This window comes from Mycteria americana, chromosome 26, assembly GCF_035582795.1.
Source record: "Mycteria americana isolate JAX WOST 10 ecotype Jacksonville Zoo and Gardens chromosome 26, USCA_MyAme_1.0, whole genome shotgun sequence".
Lineage (NCBI taxonomy): Eukaryota > Metazoa > Chordata > Aves > Ciconiiformes > Ciconiidae > Mycteria > Mycteria americana.
Genome location: NC_134390.1, coordinates 1,210,121 through 1,232,279, shown reverse-complemented (window position 1 = coordinate 1,232,279; position 22,159 = coordinate 1,210,121). Strand labels below are relative to the sequence as shown.

Sequence of the window (22,159 nt, the reverse complement as noted above, 5' to 3'; positions counted from 1 at the left end):
ATCGTTACGCGTCAGCGCTCGGAGGGCGGGCCGGCCTTTCCCGCCCTTCTTGAGACGGACGCTGATTGGAGATAGGTCCCGTCCGTCACCGCCGCGCCGCACTCCCGGAAGCTTAGGGGCGGCGCAGTTCCCATGGTGACCAGGGAAGCGCTGACGTAACCCCTTTGCCGGTTTCATTCTGTGGTTGGCTGGCTCGCCAAACACATGACCGGAAGCGTTTCCCCCTTTCAGTGCTTGGCCACGCCCCTAGTAGGGTCACGACCCCCCCCCGATGGGCGGGGTTACCGGTGACCTTTGGCTTCTCTGGGCCGGGTCAGGGGTCGGGAGGGGACAGGGGGACATGGGGGGGGCGGGGGGACACGGGGGGACACAAGGGGACATGGGGGGACATGGACGTGGGGACATGAGGGGACACGGGGGGCATAGGGGGACATGGGGGGGATGCAGGGTGACATGGGGGACTGTAGGGGACACAGGGGGACACGGGGGGGACATGGGAGATGTGGGGGGACATGGATGCGGGGACACAAGGGGACATGGGGGGTGCAGGGGGACATGGGGGGACACAAGGGGACACGGGGGATGTGGGGGGACATGGCCGTGGGGACATGAGGGGACATGGGGGGTGCAGGGGGACACGGGGGGGATGGAGGGGACACGGGGGGACATGGGGACATGGGGGGGGACGTGGGAGATGTGGGGGGACATGGATGCAGGGACATGAGGGGACATGGGGGGGTGCAGGGGGACACGGGGGGACACAAGGGGACACGGGGGATGTGGGGGGACATGGACACGGGGACATGAGGGGACATGGGGGGCTGTAGGGGACACAGGGGGACATGGGGGGGACGTGGGAGATGGGGGGGGACATGGACACGGGGACATGAGGGGACATGGGGGGTGCAGGGGGACACGGGGGGACACAAGGGGACAGGGGGGATGTGGGGGGACATGGCCGTGGGGACATGAGGGGACATGGGGGGGTGCAGGGGGACACAGGGGGGTGCAGGGTGACATGGGGGACTGTAGGGGACACAGGGGGACATGGGGGGGACATGGGAGATGGGGGGGGACATGGATGCGGGGACATGAGGGGACATGGGGGGTGCAGGGGGACACGAGGGGACATGGGGGGACAGGGGGATGTGGGGGGACATGGACACGGGGACATGAGGGGACATGGGGGGGTGCAGGGGACACAGGGGGACATGGGGGGGACAGGGGGGATGGGAGGGGACATGGATGCGGGGACACGAGGGGACATGGGGGGTGCAGGGGGACACGGGGGGACACAAGGGGACAGGGGGGATGTGGGGGGACATGGATGCAGGGACACAAGGGGACACGGGGGGACGGGGGGATGTGGGGGGACATGGCCGTGGGGACATGAGGGGACATGGGGGGGTGCGGGGGGACACGGGGGGACACAAGGGGACACGGGGGGACACGGCAGATGTGGGGGGACATGGCCGTGGGGACATGAGGGGGGATGCAGGGGGACACGGGGGACTGTGGGGGACACGGGGACAGGCAGGGGCAGGGACCCCCGCCGGGGGGGTGACGCCGGCCCTTGGGGTGCCACCGGCAGTGCCACCGGCGGGGGACGGCGCGCCGGACGCCCGGGTCCCCGCGGCGGCGGTGGCGGATGCCCTGGGCCCCGCTGATAAGGCTGGGGGGGGGGGGGGTGGTGGCCCGCGTGTCCCCTCTGTCCCCCCGCGTCCCCCGCGGGGCCCCGGCCTTGGGCAACCGCCGGTGGCTTCCTGCTGCCCGGAGGGGACGGGGGGGACACACGGCAGTGTCCCCGTCACCGCCCCCCGTCCCCTTCCCGCGCCCCCCAACCCTCGTGTCCCCTTGTCCCCGCGACGCCAGGGCACCCCTGTGCCCTGTCCCCGTGTCCCCCGGCCGTGTCCCTGTGTCCCCCATCTCTGTGTCCCCTTGTCCCATGTCCCCCGTGTCCCCGACTTGTGTCCCTGTGTCCCCCTGTCCCCTGTGTCCCCCTGTCCCATGTCCCCCTGTCCCCCTGTCCCCTGTGTCCCCAGTGGTGTCCCTGTGTCCCCCTGTCCCCTGTGTCCCCTGTGTCCCCGACTTGTGTCCCTGTGTCCCCCTGTGTCCCCCTGTCCCCTGTGTCCCCCTGTCCCATGTCCCCCTGTCCCCCTGTCCCCCGTGTCCCCAGTGGTGTCCCTGTGTCCCCCTGTCCCCTGTGTCCCCCTGTCCCCCGTGTCCCCGACTTGTGTCCCTGTGTCCCCCTGTGTCCCCCTGTCCCCTGTGTCCCCCTGTCCCATGTCCCCCTGTCCCCCGTGTCCCCAGTGGTGTCCCTGTGTCCCCCTGTCCCCTGTGTCCCCCTGTCCCCTGTGTCCCCTGTGTCCCCGACTTGTGTCCCTGTGTCCCCCTGTGTCCCCCTGTCCCCTGTGTCCCCCTGTCCCATGTCCCCCTGTCCCCCTGTCCCCCGTGTCCCCAGTGGTGTCCCTGTGTCCCCCTGTCCCTGTGTCCCCCAGTTGTGTCCCTGTGTCCCCCTGTCCCCTGTGTCCCCCTGTCCCCCGTGTCCCCGACTTGTGTCCCTGTGTCCCCCTGTGTCCCCCTGTCCCCTGTGTCCCCCTGTCCCATGTCCCCCTGTCCCCCGTGTCCCCAGTGGTGTCCCTGTGTCCCCCTGTCCCCTGTGTCCCCCTGTCCCCCATGTCCCCGACTTGTGTCCCTGTGTCCCCCTGTCCCTGTGTCCCCCAGTTGTGTCCCTGTGTCCCCCTGTCCCTGTGACCCCATAAGTGTCCCCATGTCCCCCATTTCCCCGTCCCCATTTCCCCCATGTCCTCATGTCCCTGTGTCCCCATGTGTCCCCATGTCCCCCAACCTCCCTTCCCCTGTCCCCCAGTTGTGTCCCCATGTCCCCCCTCCTCCTGTCCCCTCCCCATGACCCCCACTGATGTCCCTATGCCCCCCTTCCCTTGTCCCCTTGTCCTTTTGACCCACCAGTGCCCCATGTCCCCACCCCTGTGTCCCCGTGTCCCCATGTCCCCCTTTTGTGTCCCCATGCCCCCCTTCCCCACCCCTGTGTCCCCATGTCCCCCTTTTGTGTCCCCATGTCCCCACCCCTGTGTCCCCATGTCCCCTTTTGTGTCCCCATGCCCCCCTTCCCCACCCCTGTGTCCCCATGTCCCCCTTTTGTGTCCCCATGTCCCCACCCCTGTGTCCCCATGTCCCCCTTTTGTGTCCCCATGTCCCCACCCCTGTGTCCCCATGTCCCCCTTTTGTGTCCCCATGTCCCCCTTTTGTGTCCCCATGTCCCCACCCCTGTGTCCCCATGTCCCCTTTTGTGTCCCCATGTCCCCCATTTGTGTCCCCATGTCCCCACCCCTGTGTCCCCATGTCCCCCTTTTGTGTCCCCATGTCCCCACCCCTGTGTCCCCATGTCCCCCTTTTGTGTCCCCATGCCCCCCTTCCCCACCCATGTCCCTGTGTCCCCCTTTTGTGTCCCCATGTCCCCCTTTTGTGTCCCCATGCCCCCCATGACCCCACCCCTGTGTCCCCATGTCCCCCATTTGTGTCCCCATGTCCCCCATTTGTGTCCCCATGTCCCCACCCCTGTGTCCCCATGTCCCCCTTTTGTGTCCCCATGCCCCCCTTCCCCACCCATGTCCCCGTGTCCCCCTTTTGTGTCCCCATGTCCCCCTTTTGTGTCCCCATGTCCCCTTTTTGTGTCCCCATGCCCTCCCTTCCCCTGTCCCCCAGCCTGTCCCCGTGTCCCCCATCCCACCCCCACGTCCCCTCTCCCTGTCCCCCCCCCCGCTTCCCCCCCATCCCCGGGTTCCTGTCTCCCCCCCGTTGTCCCCAGGGTGTCCCCGGGGCGGGCACCCGCTGGCAGCGGGCGCGGGGCCGCCCTGGGGGCTGGCACTGCTGGCCCTGTCCCTGTCCCCCGTCCCCTGTCCCTGTCCCCTGGCCCGTGTCCCCTGGCCCCTGGCCCCGCGTCCCCGCCGGGCATGGCCCTGCCCTGAGCACGGGGCACCAGGTGGGTGCCGGCACCGGGGGCACACGCGTGTGCAAGGGGGGTGCACGTGTGTGTGCCGCAGGGGAGGCGCGCGTCGGGACGGGCACACGCGGGTGCCCGGGGATTGGGGTATGGGTGCACACGCGTGTGCCCGGGGATCACGGTATGGGTGCACACGCGTGTGCCAGGGATTGGGGTATGGGTGCACACGCGTGTGCCCGGGGATCACGGTATGGGTGCACACGCGTGTGCCAGGGATTGGGGTATGGGTGCACACGCGTGTGCCCGGGGATCACGGTATGAGTGCACGCATGTGCCAGGGATTGGGGTATCGGTGCACACGCGTGTGCCCGGGGATCACGGTATGGGTGCACACACGTGTGCCTGGGGATCACGGTATGAGTGCACGCATGTGCCAGGGACTGGGGTATCGGTGCACACGTGTGCCTGGGGATCATGGTATCGGTGCACACGTGTGCCCAGGAATTGGGGTATGGGTGCACGCGTGTGCCTGGGGATCACGGTATGGGTGCACGCGTGTGCCAGGGATTGGGGTATGGGTGCACACGTGTGCCCAGGGATCATGGTATGGGTGCACGCGTGTGCCCGAGGAGGGAGCATGCGTGTGCCAGGGTGCCGGAGCACGCGTGTGCCCAGGGGTTAGTGTGTTCGTGCTTGTCTCGGTGCACGCGTGTGCCCGGGGATCACGGTATCGGTGCACGCGTGTGCCCGGGGGTCGTTGCACAAGTGTGTGCAGGGAGGGCGCACGCGTGTGCCCGTGTGTTAACGTGTTGGTGCTTGTGCTGGTGCACGCGTGTGCCCGGGGATCGGGGTATCGGTGCACGCGTGTGCCCAGGTGCATGTGCAGGTGCAGGCAGGGCGCGGGCAGGGCGCGGGCAGGGTGCAGGCAGGCAGGGTGCAGGCAGGGTGCAGGCAGGAGGGGTGCAGGCAGGGTGCAGGCAGGGCACGGGCAGGGTGCAGGCAGGCGGGGCGCAGGCAGGGTGCAGGCAGGGTGCAGGCAGGCAGAGCACGGGCAGGGCGCAGGCAGGGTGCAGGCAGGGCACGGGCAGGGTGCAGGCAGGGTGCAGGCAGGGCGCAGGCGGGGTGCAGGCAGGCGGGGTGCAGGCAGGGCACGGGCAGGGTGCAGGCAGGGTGCAGGCAGGGCACGGGCAGGGTGCAGGCAGGGTGCAGGCAGGCGGGGTGCCCTGGCCGGGCGCCAGCAGCTCGGCGGGGGGTGACAGCGCCGGGGCCCCGGCTCAGCCCCGGGTGGGAACGGGCGGAAACGGCTCCAACGGCTGCGGCGGGCGGGGGAGGGACACGGGGGGGGGGCACCCCCACCCCCACGGGGGCCCGGCCCTGTGTTATTGTAGGGTCTCCTGGCGCTGTGTTACTGCCGGGGGGGGGGGTGACAGGGGGTGACACGGGGGGGGGTGACACGGGGGGGGGTGGCAGCCAGACCGGCCGCGGGTGGGACAAGTCGGTTGGTCCTTGTGCAACGTCCCGGCGTTGGGCAATGGGGTGGCGCAAGGCGGGTGGCACCCGGGGGGCACCCATGGGTGGGGGCACCCCCCCCGCCCCCCCCACTGCAGGGGGACGCCCCACGTCCCCGCCCCGCCCCCCGCTGCACCCCGAAAGCAGAAGTGGGAGCCGGAAGGGACCCAGGCGTCCTGCGGGGGGGGACGGGGGGTTGGGGGGGGGGGTGTCAGTGGGTGCCCCCCACCCCGGGGACGGGCGATAACCCCTTATCTGGGGTGGCAGGAGGAGGCGGCGCCGCGGCTCCGGCATGGGGGACCCCGAGGTGAGCGGGGGGGGCGCTCGGGGGGGGCTGGGGCTGGGGGGTGGCACGGGGGGGTCCTGGGGGAGGGGATCTGGGGGTCTGTGGGGGGCCCTGGGGGGCCGTTGGGGCCTTGGGGGGTGTCACCTGGGGCATGGGGAGGGGTCACGCGGGGGCTGGGGGTGTCTCGGGGGGGCCTGGGGGTGTTTCAGGGGACCCCAGGGGCACGGGGAGGGATGGGGGGCTCTAGGGCCCGGGGGGGGCCGAGGGGGGGCAATGGGGCGGGGCCAGGGGCCGCCCGCAGCCAATCAGAGCCAACGAGGCGCTTTTGTCCCTCAGACGCTGGCGGCGCTCGGGGAGGTGGGGGGGCGGGGTCCGCCCTTGGCCCCGCCTCTAGGCCCGCCCCTGGCCCCGCCCCCGCCGGGCCCCGCCGAGGTGGAGCTCACGTGGCAGGAGATCCTCTCCCTCAGCGAGCTCCAGGTGCGCCACGCCCCCCGCGAGACCACGCCCCCTCGAGACCACGCCCCCCCCCGCTGCACTCTCCTACTGCCCCCTGTCGGCCGCCGCGGCTCCCCCGCGCACCCCAGCCCCTTGCCCCCCCCCCGGGACCCCCCCTCCCAATGCACCCCCTTGCCCCGGGGACGCCCCCGCTCTGCCCACCCCCCCACTGCACCCACCTCCCCCGAGCCCCCTCCCACTGCACCCCCCCTCCCTGGGAGACCCCCCCATTGCACCCCCCACTCCTGGGAGACCCCCCCCACTGGACCCACTTCTCCTTGACCCCCTCCCACTGCACCCCCCCCTCCCCCTGGCACCCCCCCCCACGTCGCCCCCACCCCTACACCCGCCGCCCCCCATCACCCCCTCCCTCTCCCCGCAGGGCCTGGACATGGTGGCGGACGCCCCCTTCGACCCCCCCTTCTGCCCCCTCCCTCCACCCCCCCCTTCCCCCTACACCCCCCTCCAGCCCCCCCCTCCAACCCCCCTCCCCCCAGCCCCCTTCGCTCCCCCTTTCCCTCCTCCCTTCCCCAATCCCCCTCTACCAACACCCTTCCCACCGGAGCCGCCCGCCCACCCAGCCGCTCCCCGGGGAAGCAGCAGCAGCGGCGGCGGCGGTGGCAGCAGCAGCCGGGACGCCCGCCGGGCTCTGGCCTCGGCGTTGCCCATCGGCCCCGAAGCCATCGTCAACTTGCCGGTGGAGGACTTCAACGCGCTGCTGGGGCGAGCGCGGCTGTCGGGGCCGGAGCTGGCGTTGGCCCGGGACATCCGCCGGCGCGGCAAGAACAAAGTGGCGGCGCAAAAATGTCGCCGGCGGAAATTGGAAGCCATCGCTCGGTTGCAGGCCGAGTTGGGGAGGTTGGGACGGGAGCGGGAACGGCTGCTGCGGGCGCGGGGGCAGGCGGAGCGGGCGCTGGGTGCCCTGCGCCGAGACCTGGCCCGCGTTTCGGCCCAGGTGCTGGGGGCCCTGAGGGACGGGGCCGGCAACCCCCTGCCCCCCGAGCGCTTCGGGCTGCGCCTGGCGCCCGACGGGGGGCTCAGCCTGGAGAGCCCGGGGCTGGGGGAGTGAGGGGGGGGGGGCGGCCGGCACCCCACGGCACCCTTGGGGGACCCCTGCACCCCGTGGGGAGCAATGGGGCCCCTGGGTGCCATCCTGTACCCCACAGAGCCCTTAAGGGACCCCTGCACCCCATGGGGAGCAATGGGGCCCTTGGGTGCCATCCTGCACCCCACAGCACCCTTAGGGGACCCCTGCACCCCACGGAGCCCCACAGCACCCTTAGGGGACCCCTGCAGCCCATGGGGAGCAATGGGGCCCTTGGGTGCCATCCTGCACCCCACAGAGCCACACAGCACCCTTAGGGGACCCCTGCACCCCACAGAGCCCCACGGCACCCTTGGGGGACCCCTGCACCCCGTGGGGAGCAATGGGGCCCCTGGGTGCCATCCTGCACCCCACAGAGCCCTTAAGGGACCCCTGCAGCCCATGGGGAGCAATGGGGCCCTTGGGTGCCATCCTGCACCCCACAGAGCCCCACAGCACCCTTAGGGGACCCCTGCACCCCACGGAGCCCCACAGCACCCTTAGGGGACCCCTGCAGCCCATGGGGAGCAATGGGGCCCTTGGGTGCCATCCTGCACCCCACAGAGCCCCACAGCACCCTTAGGGGACCCCTGCACCCCACGGAGCCCCACGGCACCCTTGGGTCCCCCCTGCACCCCACAGAGCCCCACAACACCCTTAAAGGACCCCTGCACCCCATGGGGAGCAATGGGGCCCCTGGGGGCCATCCTACACCCCACGGAGCCCCACGGCACCCTTGGGGGAACCCCTGTACCCCAAGGAGCCCCACGGCACCGTTGGGTGACCCCTGCACCCCATGGGGAGCAATGGGGCCCTTGGGTGCCATCCTGCACCCCACAGCACCCTTGGGTCCCCCCTGCACCCCACGGAGCCCTATGGCACCCTTAAGGGACCCCTGCACCCCGTGGTGAGCCGTGGGGGCCCTTGGGTGACCCCTGCCCCGCCCCCCACAGCCCAAGGGCACCCATGGGTGCCCCCACACACCCCCCCCCCGAGCCCCATGGCGCACCCAGGTGCCTGCAACGGGTCCTGCACCCCGCGAGCGTCCCCCGTGTCCCCTGCACCCCAGGGTGCCCTCTTCCCCATGGGGTGTCCCCCGTGTCCCCCAGGGCACCCAGCTCTGTCCCCCAGCTGCGGGTGACGCCCTGGGGCCACCCCGTCACTGCCACCCCTGTAAATAGACAATAAACCCCGTCAGAAAGGGCCAGCGCCTGTGTTGCCCGTCACCCGTCACCTCCTGTCCCCTCGCCCAGGGGTGACACATTCCTGACACCTCCCGTCCCTCTCTGTCCCCGTCCCCCCCCCGGTGAGGAGGTGTCACCTCCCTCAACCCGAGTGACACATCCCTGGGACTCCGTGCCACCCCGCGGTGCCACGTTCCCGTCAGCCCCACGCTTGCCCGTCACCTCCTGTCCCTGTCACCTCTGGGTGACACGTGGCCCTCACTTTCCCTGCTGTCCCCCAGCCCTGGCAGCCCCGTCCCACCTTCTCCCCCCTTCTCTGTCCCCATCCTGTCCCCCTCCACGGCTGCTCCATCCCCTCTACCCTTGTCCCCTCTGTCCCCACTTTGTCCCCAGCCCCATCCCTGTCCCCTCCATCTCCATCCCTTCCCCATCCCTGTCCTGTCCCAGTGCCACCCTGTCCCCTCCACGGCTGCTCCATCCCCTCTGCCCTTGTCCCCTCTGTCCCCAGCCCTATCCCTGTCCCTGTGCCACCCTGTCCCCTCCATGGCTGCTCCATCCCCTCTGTCCCCACTTTGTCCCCAGTGCCACCTTGTCCCCTCCATGGCTGCTCCATCCCCTCTGCCCTTGTCCCCTCTGTCCCCACTTTGTCCCCAGTGCCACCTTGTCCCCTCCATGGCTGCTCCATCCCCTCTGCCCTTGTCCCCTCTGTCCCCTGTCCCATCCCTGTCCCCTCCACGGCTGCTCCATCCCCTCTACCCTTGTCCCCTCTGTCCCCAGCCCTATCCCTGTCCCAGTGCCACCCTGTCCCCTCCACGGCTGCTCCATCCCCTCTGCCCTTGTCCCCTCTGTCCCCAGCCCTATCCCTGTCCCAGTGCCACCCTGTCCCCTCCACGGCTGCTCCATCCCCTCTACCCTTGTCCCCTCTGTCCCCACTTTGTCCCCAGTGCCACCTTGTCCCCTCCATGGCTGCTCCATCCTCTCTACCCTTGTCCCCTGTCCCCACCCTGTCCCCTCCATCTCCATCCCTTCCCCATCCCTGTGCCACCCTGTCCCCTCCACAGCTGCTCCATCCCCTCTACCCTCGTCCCCTCTGTCCCCATCCTGTCCCCCAGCCCCACCTCCCTCCCCCCTGTCCCCAGCCCACCCTGTCCCCTCCATGGCTGCTCCGTCCCCTCCGTCCCCGTCCTGTGTCCCCCCCCCCGTCCCCACAGACGGGACACGCTTACAAAAATACCCTTTTTTTTATTTACAAGGCCCCCGACCCGCGGCTCCCGCGGCAGCGACACCTCCCAGGCGCTAACGGGCTCCCGCAGGCGCTGCAAGGAAGGGGAGAGCCGTGAGGGGGGGGCGTCCCCGGCCCCGGGGGGCGTCACACGTGTCCCCCTGCACCCACCCCACCCCACCCCCGTCGTCCCCCTGGCCCCGCTCACCTCCGCCGGTGGCCCGGGGACTCCTCTCCCTTTGCCGGTGGCTCCTACAAAAGCGAAGGCAGGCGTTAGCGACCCGGCGGGGGTCCTGGGGGGGGGACAGGGACGGGGACGTGGGGGACACACACACACACACACGAAGCTGCTCTTACCTACAGCGTCCCTGCCCTGCGCTCTGCGGTGCTGTGAGGGGGGAGAACTTGGGGGGGCCAACGCCAAGGGGACACCCCGGGGACAAGGGGGGGGTGGCCGAGCCTGAAATGGGGGTGCGGGGGGGGTGTGTGGGGCCCGTGAAGGGCAAAATGGGGCTGGGGGGGGTGGGCTGTGTGGGGAGGGGGGGGGGGGGAAGAGCCTGAGCTAGTCTGCGCTGGGTGGGGTGAGGGGGGGGACATGCTGCGCCCCGCAGCGGCTGACACCAGAGTGGCGTAGAGATCAGAAATATTAAAAAAAAAAAATAATAAAAAAATAATAAAAAAAATAAAAATAATAAAAATAATAATAATATAAAAAAAAAAAAAGACACATTTATTCAGCGTCATGTTGTGTTACAGTTAGCGATCGACAGCACGGGCGCGCAAATAAAACCGAGGCTCCGGGGAGGCCTCGTCGGAATGCTTCCACGGCACAGAAAACTAAAATAACCTGTTGTACAATTAGTCACAAACACAGTCCTGTTTCGCAAAGGAGACTTCTGTCTAACACACGTCTTCATGGAGCAGCCACCCCCCGCCACAGCTGTGAGTGGGCCGAGTTCACAACTGGTGTAACCTGCAGCTTCCCTGTCCCTTCTCTGGCTCGCCTCTCCCGCTAAGCTTTGTTTCCTGTTGAATAATACGGAATAACGTTAATCTAAACGGCCCCGGGTCCAGCCGCCGCTTTGAGGGCGTTTGGCAGCTTTTTTTTTTTTTTTTTAAATTTATTTTTTTTCTTCTTCTTCTTTTTTTTTTTTTTTTAATTTAATAAAGCGCTGTCGGAATGGCTCGCCTGCTTCGCGGCGGACGGGCTCACCTGGGTGTTAAAACCTCCTGCCGCCGCCGTAGCTGCCGCCGCCGCTCGAGCTGCCGTAGCCGCCTGCGAGATGGAGGGGGGGGGGATTAGAGAAATTCTAGGGCTGGAAGGGGGAGAGGATTTGGGGTTCCGTCCACCCCACCCCCGGGGACTCACCGCCGCCGTACGGGCCCGAGCTCCTGCCCCCGAAGTTGCCCCCCTTCATGGGGCCGAAATTGGACGACTGGTTGTTGTAACTGCCAAAATCGTTGTAGTTCCCCCCGCCGCCGAAGTTGCTGCCTGGGGGGGGGGGGGAAGGAGGGAAGGGGGGGTCAGTGAGGGGAAGGGGGAGGCACCCGGGGGTCTCGGGGGGGGGTTAATGGGGAGCCCGGAGGGACCCAACGGCTGGAGGGGTCTTTAACGGGGAGCCCAGAGGCAAGGGGGGGTTTAATGGGGAGCCTGAAAGCATCTGATAAATTGGGGGGGGTTTAATGGGGAGCCTAAAGGTACCCCATGGCCGGGGGGGGGTTTAACAGGGAGCCTGGAGGCACTTGGGGGGGGTTAATGGGGAGCCCAGAGGGATCCAACGGCCAGAGGGGTCTTTAACGGGGAGCCCAGAGGCTGGGGGGGTTTAACGGGGAGCCTGGAGGCACCTCAGGAATTGGGGGGGGGGGTTTAATGGGGATCTCAAAGGTACCCATGGCCGGGGGGGGTTTAACAGGGAGCCTGGAGGCACTTGGGAGCTTGGGGGGGGTTTAATGGGGAGCCCGGAGGGACCCAATGGCCAGAGGGGTCTTTAATGGGTAGCCCAGAGGCAAGGGGGGGCGTTTAATGGGGAGCCTGAAAGCATCTGATAAATTGGGGGGGGTTTAATGGGGAGCCTAAAGGTACCCACGGCCGGGGGGGGTTTAACAGGGAGCCTGGAGGCACTTGGGAGCTTGGGGGGGGTTAACGGGGAGCCCGGAGGGACCCAACGGCCGGAGGGGTCTTTAACAGGGAGCCCAGAGGCTGGGGGGGTTTAACGGGGAGCCTGGAGGCACCTCAGGAATTGGGGGGGGGGTTTTAATGGGGATCTCAAAGGTACCCATGGCCGGGGGGGGTTTAACGGGGAGCCTGGAGGCACTTGGGAGCTTGGGGGGGGCTTAATGGGGAGCCCAGAGGGATCCAACGGCCGGAGGGGTCTTTAACGGGGAGCCCAGAGGCTGGGGGGGTTTAACGGGGAGCCTGGAGGCACCTCAGGAACTGGGGGGGGGGTGGGGGGTGGTGTGTTTAATGGGGATCCCAAAGGTACCCCATGGCCGGGGGGGTTTAACAGGGAGCCCAGAGGCTCGGGGGTGTTTAATGGGGAGCCTGGAGGCACTTGGGGGGGGTTAATGGGGAGCCCAGAGGGATCCAACGGCCAGAGGGGTCTTTAACGGGGAGCCCAGAGGCTGGGGGGGTTTAACGGGGAGCCTGGAAGCACCTCAGGAATTGGGGGGGGGGGTTTAATGGGGAGCCTAGAAGCGTCCCATGGCCACAGGGGAGTTTAATGGGGAGCCCCGGAGGCACCCAAGGAACTGGGAGAGGGTTTAATGGGGAGCCTGGAGGCACCTCAGGAATTGGGGGGGTGGGGGGTTTAATGGGGATCCCAAAGGTACCCCATGGCCGGGGGGGGGTTAAGGGGAAGCCTGGAGGGACCTGATGGCTGGAGGGGTCTTTAACTGGGAGCCCAGAGGCAAGGGGGGGTTTAATGGGGAGCCTGGAGGCAAGGGAGGGTTTAACGGGGAGCCTGGAGGCACCTCAGGAACTGGGGGGGGGGGGGGGTTTAATGGGGAGCCCCGGAAGCACCCAAGGAACTGGGCGAGGGCTTAACGGGGAGCCTGGAAGCACCCCATGGCTGGGGGGGGATTTAACTGGGAGCCTGGAGGCACCCCATGGCTGGGGGGGGATTTAACTGGGAGCCCAGAGGCACCCAGGAACCTGGCGGGGGGGTTAACTGGGAGTCTGGAGGCACCCCACTGCCGGGGAGGGGTTTAACGGGGAGCCCACAGGCACCCCACGGCTGGGGGTGATTTACCGGGGAGCCACGAGGCACCTGGGGAGAATTTAACAGGGAACCCAGATGCACCCCACGTCCAGGGGGGATTTAGGGGGCCGGGGCGGGGGGGGAGTCCTCACCTGTGCCCGCTTCGGAAAGGCCGTTCCGCACGGCCAGCGCGGGTCCCCGGGCGGGACGCCGTCCTCCGCTGCCGCCGCCGAAGCCCCCCCCGCCGTTATTATAGCCATCGTAGGTGCTGCTACCGCCGTAGCCCCGGTTGCCGCCGGAGTAGCCGGGGCCGCTGCCGCCGTAACCTGGGGGAGAGGAAGGAGGGCGCTGAGCTCCGAGGGCCGCCCCGGCGGGCGCGTGGGGGCCGGGCTCCGGGTTCGGCAGGGCGGTGGGCTGCGTCTGCTGTCTGGGCCGGGCCACAGGGCCGGCTGGCGTCCTCGGCGAGCGGCTGGGCGCGTTGGCCGCTGCCCGTCGGAGAAATCCCGCTCTGGCCTTACCGTCATTGCCAAATCCATTATAGCCGTCTCCGCCGCCGCCATAACCGCCACCGCGGCTGCCACCAAACCCACCTGAAAAGAACAAACCGTTGTGGTTCAATCCGTCCACGCGGGGCCGGGCGGTTTAGAGCTGCCGGAGAGAAAAGTTCGGGGTGCCGAAATCCCGGCGTGGAGGGAGGAGGAGCGGCGCTCTGGCCGGGCCGAGGGGGGCCGGGAGCCGGAGCGGTGGCAGCCGGAGCGGCGGCGGCGTTTGGGCTAGGTTTTGAGCTGCGTCTCGAGCCGGCGGCGTCCCTTGCGGCTGGCAGCCGGACGGGTCCCGCCGAACCACTTACCACGGCCGCCGAAGTTGCCGCCGCGACTGAAGTTGTCGTTACCGCCGAATCCGCCTCCGCGGCCGCCGCCAAAATTCCCGGAACCGCTGCGGCCTAGGAGAGGGGGCGGAGGGGGGGGACAGCCTTTAGGAACAGCACAGGCAGCGAGGTCTAGCGGCAGCTCGGGGCGGGGGGGAGCCGGGGGCTGAGCCGTGTGCTCACCTCTCTGGCTGGCTGAGGCGCTGGCCATCTCCTGCTTCGAGAGAGCTTTCCTCACCTCGCAGTTGTGCCCGTTCACAGTGTGGTATTTCTGAACTGCGGGGAGGGGAAAAAGGAGAGATTTAGGGGAGGGGGGCACAAAGCCGGGTGTCCCCCTCCCTTTTGGCACACTTTTGGCCAGACTTACTGACTATCTTGTCGACGGAGTCGTGGTCGTCGAAGGTGACGAAGGCGAAGCCCCTCTTCTTGCCGCTGCCGCGGTCCGTCATGATCTCGATGACTTCGATTTTGCCATATTGGCCAAAATAGTCTCTCAAGTGATGCTCCTCCGTGTCCTCCTTGATGCCGCCCACAAAGATCTTCTTGACTGTGAGGTGGGCTCCGGGCCGCTGGGAGTCCTGTGGGAGTACGGCGGCGTGGGTTTGGGGTCGGGGCAGCCCCCCGTCATCCCCCAAAGCAGCCCTGGGCTCTACCAGCCCCATCCAGTGGGGTCTGAGCCCCCTCCCGAGCTCCCGGGGACGGTCACGGCTCCTCCTTACCTCTCTGGATACGGCCCTCTTTGGTTCAACGACTCTGCCGTCCACTTTGTGCGGCCGGGCGTTCATGGCGGCGTCGACCTCTTCCACTGAGGAATACGTGACGAAACCGAAGCCTCGCGAGCGTTTGGTGTTTGGGTCCCTCATCACCTGGGAGGGCAGAGACACGTCAGGGCACGGTGCGAAGCCCCCCCACAAGGCAGCAGACCCCCTCCATGGGGACGTGGCTCCTTTCCCTCAGCTCCTCCACCTCCCGCTCCTGCCCTCGCAGCCGCTCTCCTCCGTTAACGACATCGTTACGCCCCAGACCCCGTCAGCGCCGGGTCACCGAGGGCTGACACTTGTCACCTCCCCCCCAAGGAGGTGCTGGGGGCAAAGAGGAGGCCGGGGAGGAGGTGGGGGGCACAGTGGGAGTTTGGGGGGCCTTACCACGCAGTCGGTCAGGGTGCCCCATTGCTCGAAGTGGCTGCGGAGGCTCTCGTCTGTGGTTTCGAAGCTGAGGCCGCCGATGAAGAGCTTGCGGAGCTGCTCGGGCTCCTTCGGAGACTGCGGGGAGGTGGTGACACGGGGGTGAGGGGGGTCGGACACCCCTGCCTCCCACATCGAGAGGCCCTGGCACCCCGAGCCCACCTCCATGGGATTGCCTTGGATCCCCCAGCTCCAGGGAGTCTCTGTCACCCCCAGCCCCGCCTCACTGGACCCAGCGCACTCCGTCGTATCCATCTTCAGCCCCAAACAGGCCCCATCACCCCCCAAACCCTCTCTATGGGGCCTCCCTGCACTCCTCCAGCCCCAGGGGGGGCCGCTTCCCAGCCAGCCCCCCCTCCCTCAGCCCCCCTCCAGCCCTACGAAGACCCTGCCAACCCCAGCCCCCATCTATGGGCTTGCCCAGGCCCCCTGAGACCTCCAGTGCCAACCTGTGGGGCTGCACAGGCCCCACGGAGACCCTGAGGACCCCAGCCTCCATTTATGGGGCTGACCAGGCCCTGGGAAGGCCCTGTGATCCCCCTGCCCCAATCTCTGACTCTTCAAGGGGCCTGAGACCCCCAATGCCAATCAGTGGGGCTGCCCAGACCCCAAAGGAACCCTGGGCTCCCCCCCAGTCCTAATCTGTGGTGCTGCTCAGGCCTCAAGGAGACCCTAAACCCTCCCAGGCCTCATCTGTGGGGCCGTCCAGGACCTAAAGGGACCCTGAGCTCACCCAACCCCCATCTGTGGGGCCCCCAGGCCCGTGATCCCCCCCAGGGCCCATCTGTGCCCCCCCCCAGGCCCCTGAGCCCCCCCAGGGCCCATCTGTGGGGCTGCCCTGGCTCCTGACCGCCCCCAGCCCCCATCTGTGGGCCCTCCCAGGCCCCTGAGACCCCCGCAGCCCCCATCTGTGGGGCTGCCCTGGCCCCAAAGGGACCCCCGAGCCCTCCCAGGGCCCATCCGTGGGGAGGCCCACATCACCACCGGGGCCCGGTCTCCGTCCCCGCCCTGACCCCCCCCCCCCCCGCCATCCCGCCGCCCCCAGGCCCGACCTGCGCCCCGCGCATGCGCGGAGGCGGCGCGGCCGCCATCGCCCACCCGAGCACAAAGGCGCGCACGTGGCCCCGCGCGCGGGGAGCCGCGGCGGGGAGGGGAGGGGAGGGGGGGGGGGGGGGAGAGAGAGAGCGGGCGCGCGCGGGGCTGCGCATGCGCCGCGGGGGCCCCCCGGCGCGCAGCGGGCCGTCGGCGCCTGCGCAGAGGGCGGCGGGCGGGCGACGCGCGCAGGCGCAGTACGCGCGGCCCGCGCGGCGGCGAGCGGGGCGGCGGGGGCGGGGAGGCCGCGGCGGGCGGCGGGGGCCGGCGGCGGGGCGGGGCGGGGCTGGGGGGCGGCGGGGCGCTTACCTCGGACTTGGCCATGGCGGCGGCGCGGGGCTGGGCGGGCTGGTCGGCGGGCGGCTCAGCGCGCGATGCTCCCTCTGCGAGGCGCCGACACAGAAAGGGGCCGAGCGACGCGAGCGCCGCCGCCTCACTCCGCCGCCCCCGCCGTCCGCCCGCCCCCCGGCCGCTCCCATTGGGCGGCACCGCCCGCGCCGCGCCCCCGCGCCGCCTCCCATTGGGCGGCGGGCCCGAGCGACGCGGCCTCATTGGCGGCGCCCAGCCGCTCCGCCCGCGCTGCCGCCGCCGGTTGGCCGCGGCGGGGGAGATCCCGCCTCCGCGCCTCACGGATTGGGCGAGGCCGCCGCGGCCCCGCCCTGCGCCGCTTTTCCCGCTCCGGCCTGGGGACTCCCCGGCTCTCCTCCGATTGGCTCCCTCGCTGGCGATCCCGCCTCACGCCTCTCTCTCATTGGCTAGCGCCGCGGCGCGGCCGTTCCCATTGGCGGGTGCGGCCGTCGCTCAGCGCTGCCCGGCGGCGGGCCCGGCGGAGGTCGGCGAGTGCGGCGCGGCGGGCGGCAGCAGCAGGGCGCGGCGGCGCCGCGGCGGCGAGTCCCGGCGGCGGCGAGGAGGGGCCGCCCGCCCGCCGGCGCCCAAGGTGGACCTCGCTCGGCGCATGCGCAACGCGGGGCGGCGGACGGAGGGGGGGGCGGGCGGACGCATGCGCGGAGCGCGGCCGGCGGCGCCTGCGCGCTGCGGGCGGTTTTGGCGGGCGGAGCGCGGAGCGGCGGCGGCTCGGAGGGGCGGCCAGACCGCGGCGGACGGGCCCGCGCCGGAGCCGCTCCCCGCCCAGGTAGCGGCGGCGGGCGGCGGATGAATGGGGGGCAGGGCGGGGGCGGGCCCCGCCGGCGGGATGGGCAGGCGCGCTGGCCAATGGCGGCGGTAGGGGCGAGCGGCTCCCCGTTCGGCCAATGGCGGCGGCGGAGGGGAGGGACGGCGCGCGGAGTGACGGCCGGCTGGGCCAACGGTGCCTGGGGGGCGGGGCGGGGCGGTGGCGAGCGGCGGCGCGCTCAGCCAATGCGCAGGCGGATGCGGCGGCGCCGTCGGCCAATGGGGAGAGGTGGCGCGCTGCTCGCCCCGCCCTCGCGGCCCGGTCCTCTGTGCAGCGCCTTGACACCGGGGCCGGCTCGGGCCCCCGCCGCCCCCGGGACCGGGCCGGCCCCGGGACAAGCCAGGCCGAACCAAATGGGTCCTTTTTTTACCTCAAACGGGCCCTTTTTTGCCTCAAAGCGGCTCTTTTTTTGCCTCAAAGCGGTGCTTTTTGCCTCAGAACAGCACTTTTTGCCTCAAAACAGCGCTTTTTGCCTCAAAACGGCGCTTTTCTTTTGTTCCTCCGGGGCTTCCACACGCGGCTTTAGAGATGCGATGCCCCGGGGCTCCGTCCCCATCCCTTTTACATCCAAACCTGCCCTTTTTACACCCGAACCTGTCCCTTTTACACCCCAAAACTGCCCTTTTTACACCCAAAACTGCCCCTTTTACACCCAAACCCGCCCCTTTTACACCCAAACCCACCGCCGATAAATCACACTGGTTTGGGCCTTCGCCGCCCGGCCCTGTCAGGAAATGCCGCCCAGGGAACAGGGAGGACGAGGAATTTCCTGGCTCCATCGTTTTTTTTAAGGCTGAATTTAGAAAAACCCGCTAAAACCAAGGCTTAAAAACCCCCCACGTTTTGGCTGCGTGCCTTAAAACCTGGGGTTTTTTTTAAACCCCTGGGGTTTTAACTTGTGGGGCTTTGCTGTTAAGCAGCAAACTCACCCCAAAACAGGGGGAGTGTGGGGTTCCCCCTCTTCCCCCCCCCCTTTTTAATTCGCCTTTAAACCCCCTAAAAAAGGCGTGAGTTTTTTGTTGCCGTGTTATAAATTGGTGGAAAAATGGGCTTTTCCACCAAAGCGTTTCTCTGTGCCTAAATCCCCAGCGTTTTTCGGGGTTTTAACCCAAATTACATTCCCTGTGCCTAAATGCCCACCGTTTTTCGGGGTTTTAACCCATATTACACGTCCCTGTGCCTAAATCCCCACTGTTTTTCAGGGTTTTAACCCAAATTACATGTCCCTGTGCCTAAATCCCCACCGTTTTTCGGGGTTTTAACCCAAATTACACGTCCCTGTGCCTAAATCCCCACCGTTTTTCGGGGTTTTAACCCAAACTACATTTCCCCGTGCCTAAATGCCCACCGTTTTTCGGGGTTTTAACCCAAATTACACGTCCCTGTGCCTAAATCCCTACCGTTTTTCGAGGTTTTAACCCAAATTACATTTCCCTGTGCCTAAATCCCTACCATTTTTAGGGGTTTTAACCCAAACTACATTTCCCTGTGCCTAAATGCCCACCGCTTTTCGGGGTTTTAACCCAAATTACACGTCCCTGTGCCTAAATCCCTACCGTTTTTCGAGGTTTTAACCCAAATTACATTTCCCTGTGCCTAAATCCCTACTGTTTTTCGGGGTTTTAACCCAAATTGCATTGGGAAGCGCCCGCTCCTTCGCCGCCATCTCCTCTTCTTCTGGATTTGGGGGGGCGATGGGTGGCAGGGGGGTCCCCGATAACCCACCCGTGTCCCCACCCAGGACCCGTGGGCGCTGCGCTATGGGCAAGAGGAGCAAGCGGCCAGCCGACAGCTCGTCCTCGGGAGACGAGGAGGAGTATGTGGTGGAGAAGGTGCTGGACCGGCGCGTGGTGAAGGGCCAGGCCGAGTACCTGCTCAAGTGGAAGGGCTTCTCCGAGTAAGTACCGCCGGGGACGGGGAGGGTGACGATGACGATGGTGGTGATGATGATGATGATGGTCGTTTGGTGACAGGGAACACAACACTTGGGAGCCGGAGAAGAACCTGGATTGCCCGGAGTTGATTTCGGAGTTTATGAGGAAGTATAAGAAGATGAAGGAAGGCGACGGGAACAAACCGCGGGAGAAGGCGGAGGGTGCCAAGAGGAAAGGAGGGCTGCCCGCCGGCGGGGAGGACGTCAAGGCCAAGAAGAAGAGGGAGGTGAGATGGCGGGGGGGGAACCCCACGACAGGGACGGGCACCCAAGGGTGGGGACAGGCACCCAGGGATGGGGACCGACACCCGGCCGTTGTTACGGATTTACGCACGCCGGCCGCCGTAACGGGGTCCCGCCCTGGGATCCCGCTGGTTAACGCCAGGTCCGAGGGAAGGTTTCCGATTCCTCTTTAATCAGTTCTCAGGGGCCAGCTCGAGCCGGCTGCCTCCGGAAAGGGACCCCCACCCTAAATGCTGCCCCCCAATTATACCCGTACCCCCCATCACCTGATCCCCAAGTCCAATCCCTTAATTTTGGTTGGTGGGCTCTTGATTTCTTACTGGTTTTCGCTGTCGCTGGGCTGGCCGCCTTCTGAAGTGATCTCATTCTCTTGGAATTATTTCCTCGGTCCTTATCTTCTCCCTTCCGCTCCCCTCTGCTGGATTCGGCGAGTTTTGGGTTTGCAGCGTTAGTTTTATCAGGAAGTTTACGCTCGGTCAGCTCCTGCGGCCGGAGGCTCCGGCTCCTGCAGCTGCTGGCGCTGAACGAGACTATTCAGGGAGGAGAATACAGTTAGGGGAGTTTGTTCTGTAACGCCGTGGGGACACGGGGACCCGACGTCCCCGTGATGGGGACAGGCACCCAGGGACGGGGACAGGCACCCAGGGATGGGGACAGGCACCCAACGTCCCCGTGATGGGGATGAACACCCGGCCATGGGGACAGGCACCCAGGGACGGGGACAGGCACCCAATGTCCCCGTGATGGGGACAGGCACCCAGGGATGGGGACAGGCACCCAATGTCCCCGTGATGAGGATGGACACCCGGCCATGGGACAGGCACCCAATGTCCCCGTGATGGGGACAGGCACCCAGGGACGGGGACAGGCACCCAGCCATGGGGACAGGCACCCAATGTCCCCGTGATGGGGACAGGCACCCAGGGACGGGACAGGCACCCAGCCATGGGGACAGGCACCCGACGTCCCCGTGATGGGGACAGGCACCCAGGGACGGGGACAGGCACCCAGGGATGGGGACAGGCACCCAACGTCCCCGTGATGGGGATGGACACCAGCCTTGGGGACAGACACCCAGGGACGGGGACAGGCACCCAGCATCCCCACCACAGGGACAGGCACCCAACGTCCCCGTGATGGGGATGGACACCCGGCCTTGGGGACAGGCACCCAGGGATGGGGACAGGCACCCAATGTCCCCGTGATGGGGACAGGCACCCAGGGACGGGGACAGGCACCCAACGTCCCCGTGATGGGGACAGGCACCCAGGGATGGGGACAGGCACCCAGCATCCTCACCACAGGGACAGGCACCCAGCCATGGGGACAGGCACCCAACATCCTCATGATGGGGATGGACACCTGGCCATGGGGACAGGCACCCAGGGATGGGGACAGGCACCCAGCATCCCCATCATGGGGACAGGCAGCTGGCGTCCCCACCACAGGGACAGGCACCCGGTGTCTCCATCATGGGGACAGGCATCTGGCCATGGGGACAGGCACCCAGGGATGGGGACAGGCACCCAACATCCCTGTGATGGGGACAGGCACCCAGCCATGGGGACAGGCACCCAGGGATGGGGACAGGCACCCAACGTCCCCACCACAGGGACAGGCACCCAATGTCCCCGTGACGGGGACAGGCACCCAGGGATGGGGATGGGCACCCAACATCCCCGTGATGGGGATGGACACCCGGCCATGGGGACAGGCACCCAACGTCCCCGTGATGGGGACAGGCACCCAGCCATGGGGACAGGCACCCAGCGATGGGGACAGCACCCAACATCCTCATGATGGGGATGGACACCCGGCCATGGGGACAGGCACCCAGGGATGGGGACGGGCACCCAATGTCCCCACCACAGGGACAGGCACCCAGGGATGGCGACAAGCACCCAATGTCCCCGTGATGGGGACAGGCACCCAGGGATGGGGACAGGCACCCAACGTCCCCATCATGGGGACAGGCAGCTGGTGTCCCCACCACAGGGACAGGCACCTGGCATCTCCATGATGGGGACAGGCACCCGGCGATGGGGACAGGCACCCAGGGATGGGGACAGGCACCCAATGTCCCTGTGATGGGATGGACACCCGGCCATGGGGACAGGCACCCATTGTCACCGTGGTTGGGACGGGCACCCAGCGATGACAATGGACATCTGGTGATGGGGATGGGTGCCCAGCGCCACCGCGACGGGGACACGCACCCAGTGCCACCACGAAAGACCGACACCACCCCCTGACCCCAGCCTGGGGACGGTGTCCCCAACCCTGTCACCTCCAACCGTCACAAACCGGGGCTGTGCCCCCCTCCCCGTCCGCCCCACCCCAAGCGCACCCACGCCGCCTCACCCCCCACCCCACCCCAAAATCCCCTTTTTTCCCCCAAAAATCTGCAGAGCAACGACATCGCCCGGGGCTTCGAGCGGGGGCTGGAGCCCGAGAAGATCATCGGTGCCACCGACTCCTGCGGGGACCTCATGTTCCTCATGAAGTGGTGAGGCCACCCCGCGTGTCCCCAAGGGGGGGTGACTGCCACCTTCTGTGTCCCCCCCAGAGCCCCCTGACCCCCCTGTTTTTCTCTCTGTGTCCCGTCCCGTCCCCCCCCCTCCAGGAAGGATACGGATGAAGCCGACCTGGTGCTGGCGAAGGAGGCGAACCTCAAATGTCCCCAAATTGTCATCGCCTTCTACGAGGAGCGGCTGACCTGGCACGCCT

General features: G+C 67.8%; 3 protein-coding genes across 7 annotated transcripts in view; 2 read left to right on the top strand and 1 right to left on the bottom strand.

Moving 5' to 3' along the window:
* The first annotated feature begins 5,387 nt into the window (after positions 1-5,387).
* On the top strand, positions 5,388-8,236 carry NFE2 (nuclear factor, erythroid 2). Its single transcript, XM_075525307.1, has 4 exons — positions 5,388-5,780; positions 6,096-6,236; positions 6,637-6,714; positions 6,769-8,236. Exons 1-4 carry the CDS (start codon positions 5,766-5,768, stop codon positions 7,321-7,323), a joined length of 789 nt encoding a protein of 262 aa, XP_075381422.1. The 5' UTR covers positions 5,388-5,765; the 3' UTR covers positions 7,324-8,236.
* Positions 8,237-9,744: 1,508 nt separating this feature from the next.
* Positions 9,745-16,556, bottom strand: HNRNPA1 (heterogeneous nuclear ribonucleoprotein A1). 5 transcript variants are annotated; one of them, XR_012778821.1, is made up of 12 exons: positions 16,395-16,556; positions 14,955-15,071; positions 14,529-14,675; positions 14,177-14,387; positions 13,993-14,085; positions 13,792-13,914; positions 13,460-13,531; positions 13,094-13,267; positions 11,114-11,236; positions 10,958-11,020; positions 9,953-9,996; positions 9,745-9,838 (listed from the first exon to the last, which is right to left on the bottom strand). XR_012778821.1 is itself a non-coding variant. In XM_075525329.1 (11 exons), the coding sequence occupies exons 1-10, from the start codon at positions 16,407-16,409 to the stop codon at positions 10,965-10,967; spliced, it is 1,131 nt and encodes a 376-aa protein (XP_075381444.1). In that variant the 5' UTR covers positions 16,410-16,556; the 3' UTR covers positions 10,452-10,770; positions 10,958-10,964. The 5 variants fall into 5 exon arrangements, 4 of the variants coding, with proteins under 4 accessions (XP_075381444.1, XP_075381445.1, XP_075381446.1 ...); XM_075525329.1 differs by lacking the exons at positions 9,745-9,838; positions 9,953-9,996 and adding an exon at positions 10,452-10,770; XM_075525330.1 differs by lacking the exons at positions 9,745-9,838; positions 9,953-9,996 and adding an exon at positions 10,452-10,770 and having other exon boundaries at positions 13,792-13,884.
* Positions 16,557-17,033: 477 nt separating this feature from the next.
* The window catches only part of CBX5 (chromobox 5), a 5,840-nt gene continuing 714 nt past the window's right edge, over positions 17,034-22,159 (top strand). The window contains 6 exon segments of the mRNA XM_075525633.1: positions 17,034-17,142; positions 17,144-17,217; positions 18,998-19,153; positions 19,230-19,416; positions 21,841-21,938; positions 22,056-22,155. Coding sequence (XP_075381748.1) covers positions 17,041-17,142; positions 17,144-17,217; positions 18,998-19,153; positions 19,230-19,416; positions 21,841-21,938; positions 22,056-22,155 — 717 coding nt within the window. The 5' untranslated portion in view covers positions 17,034-17,040.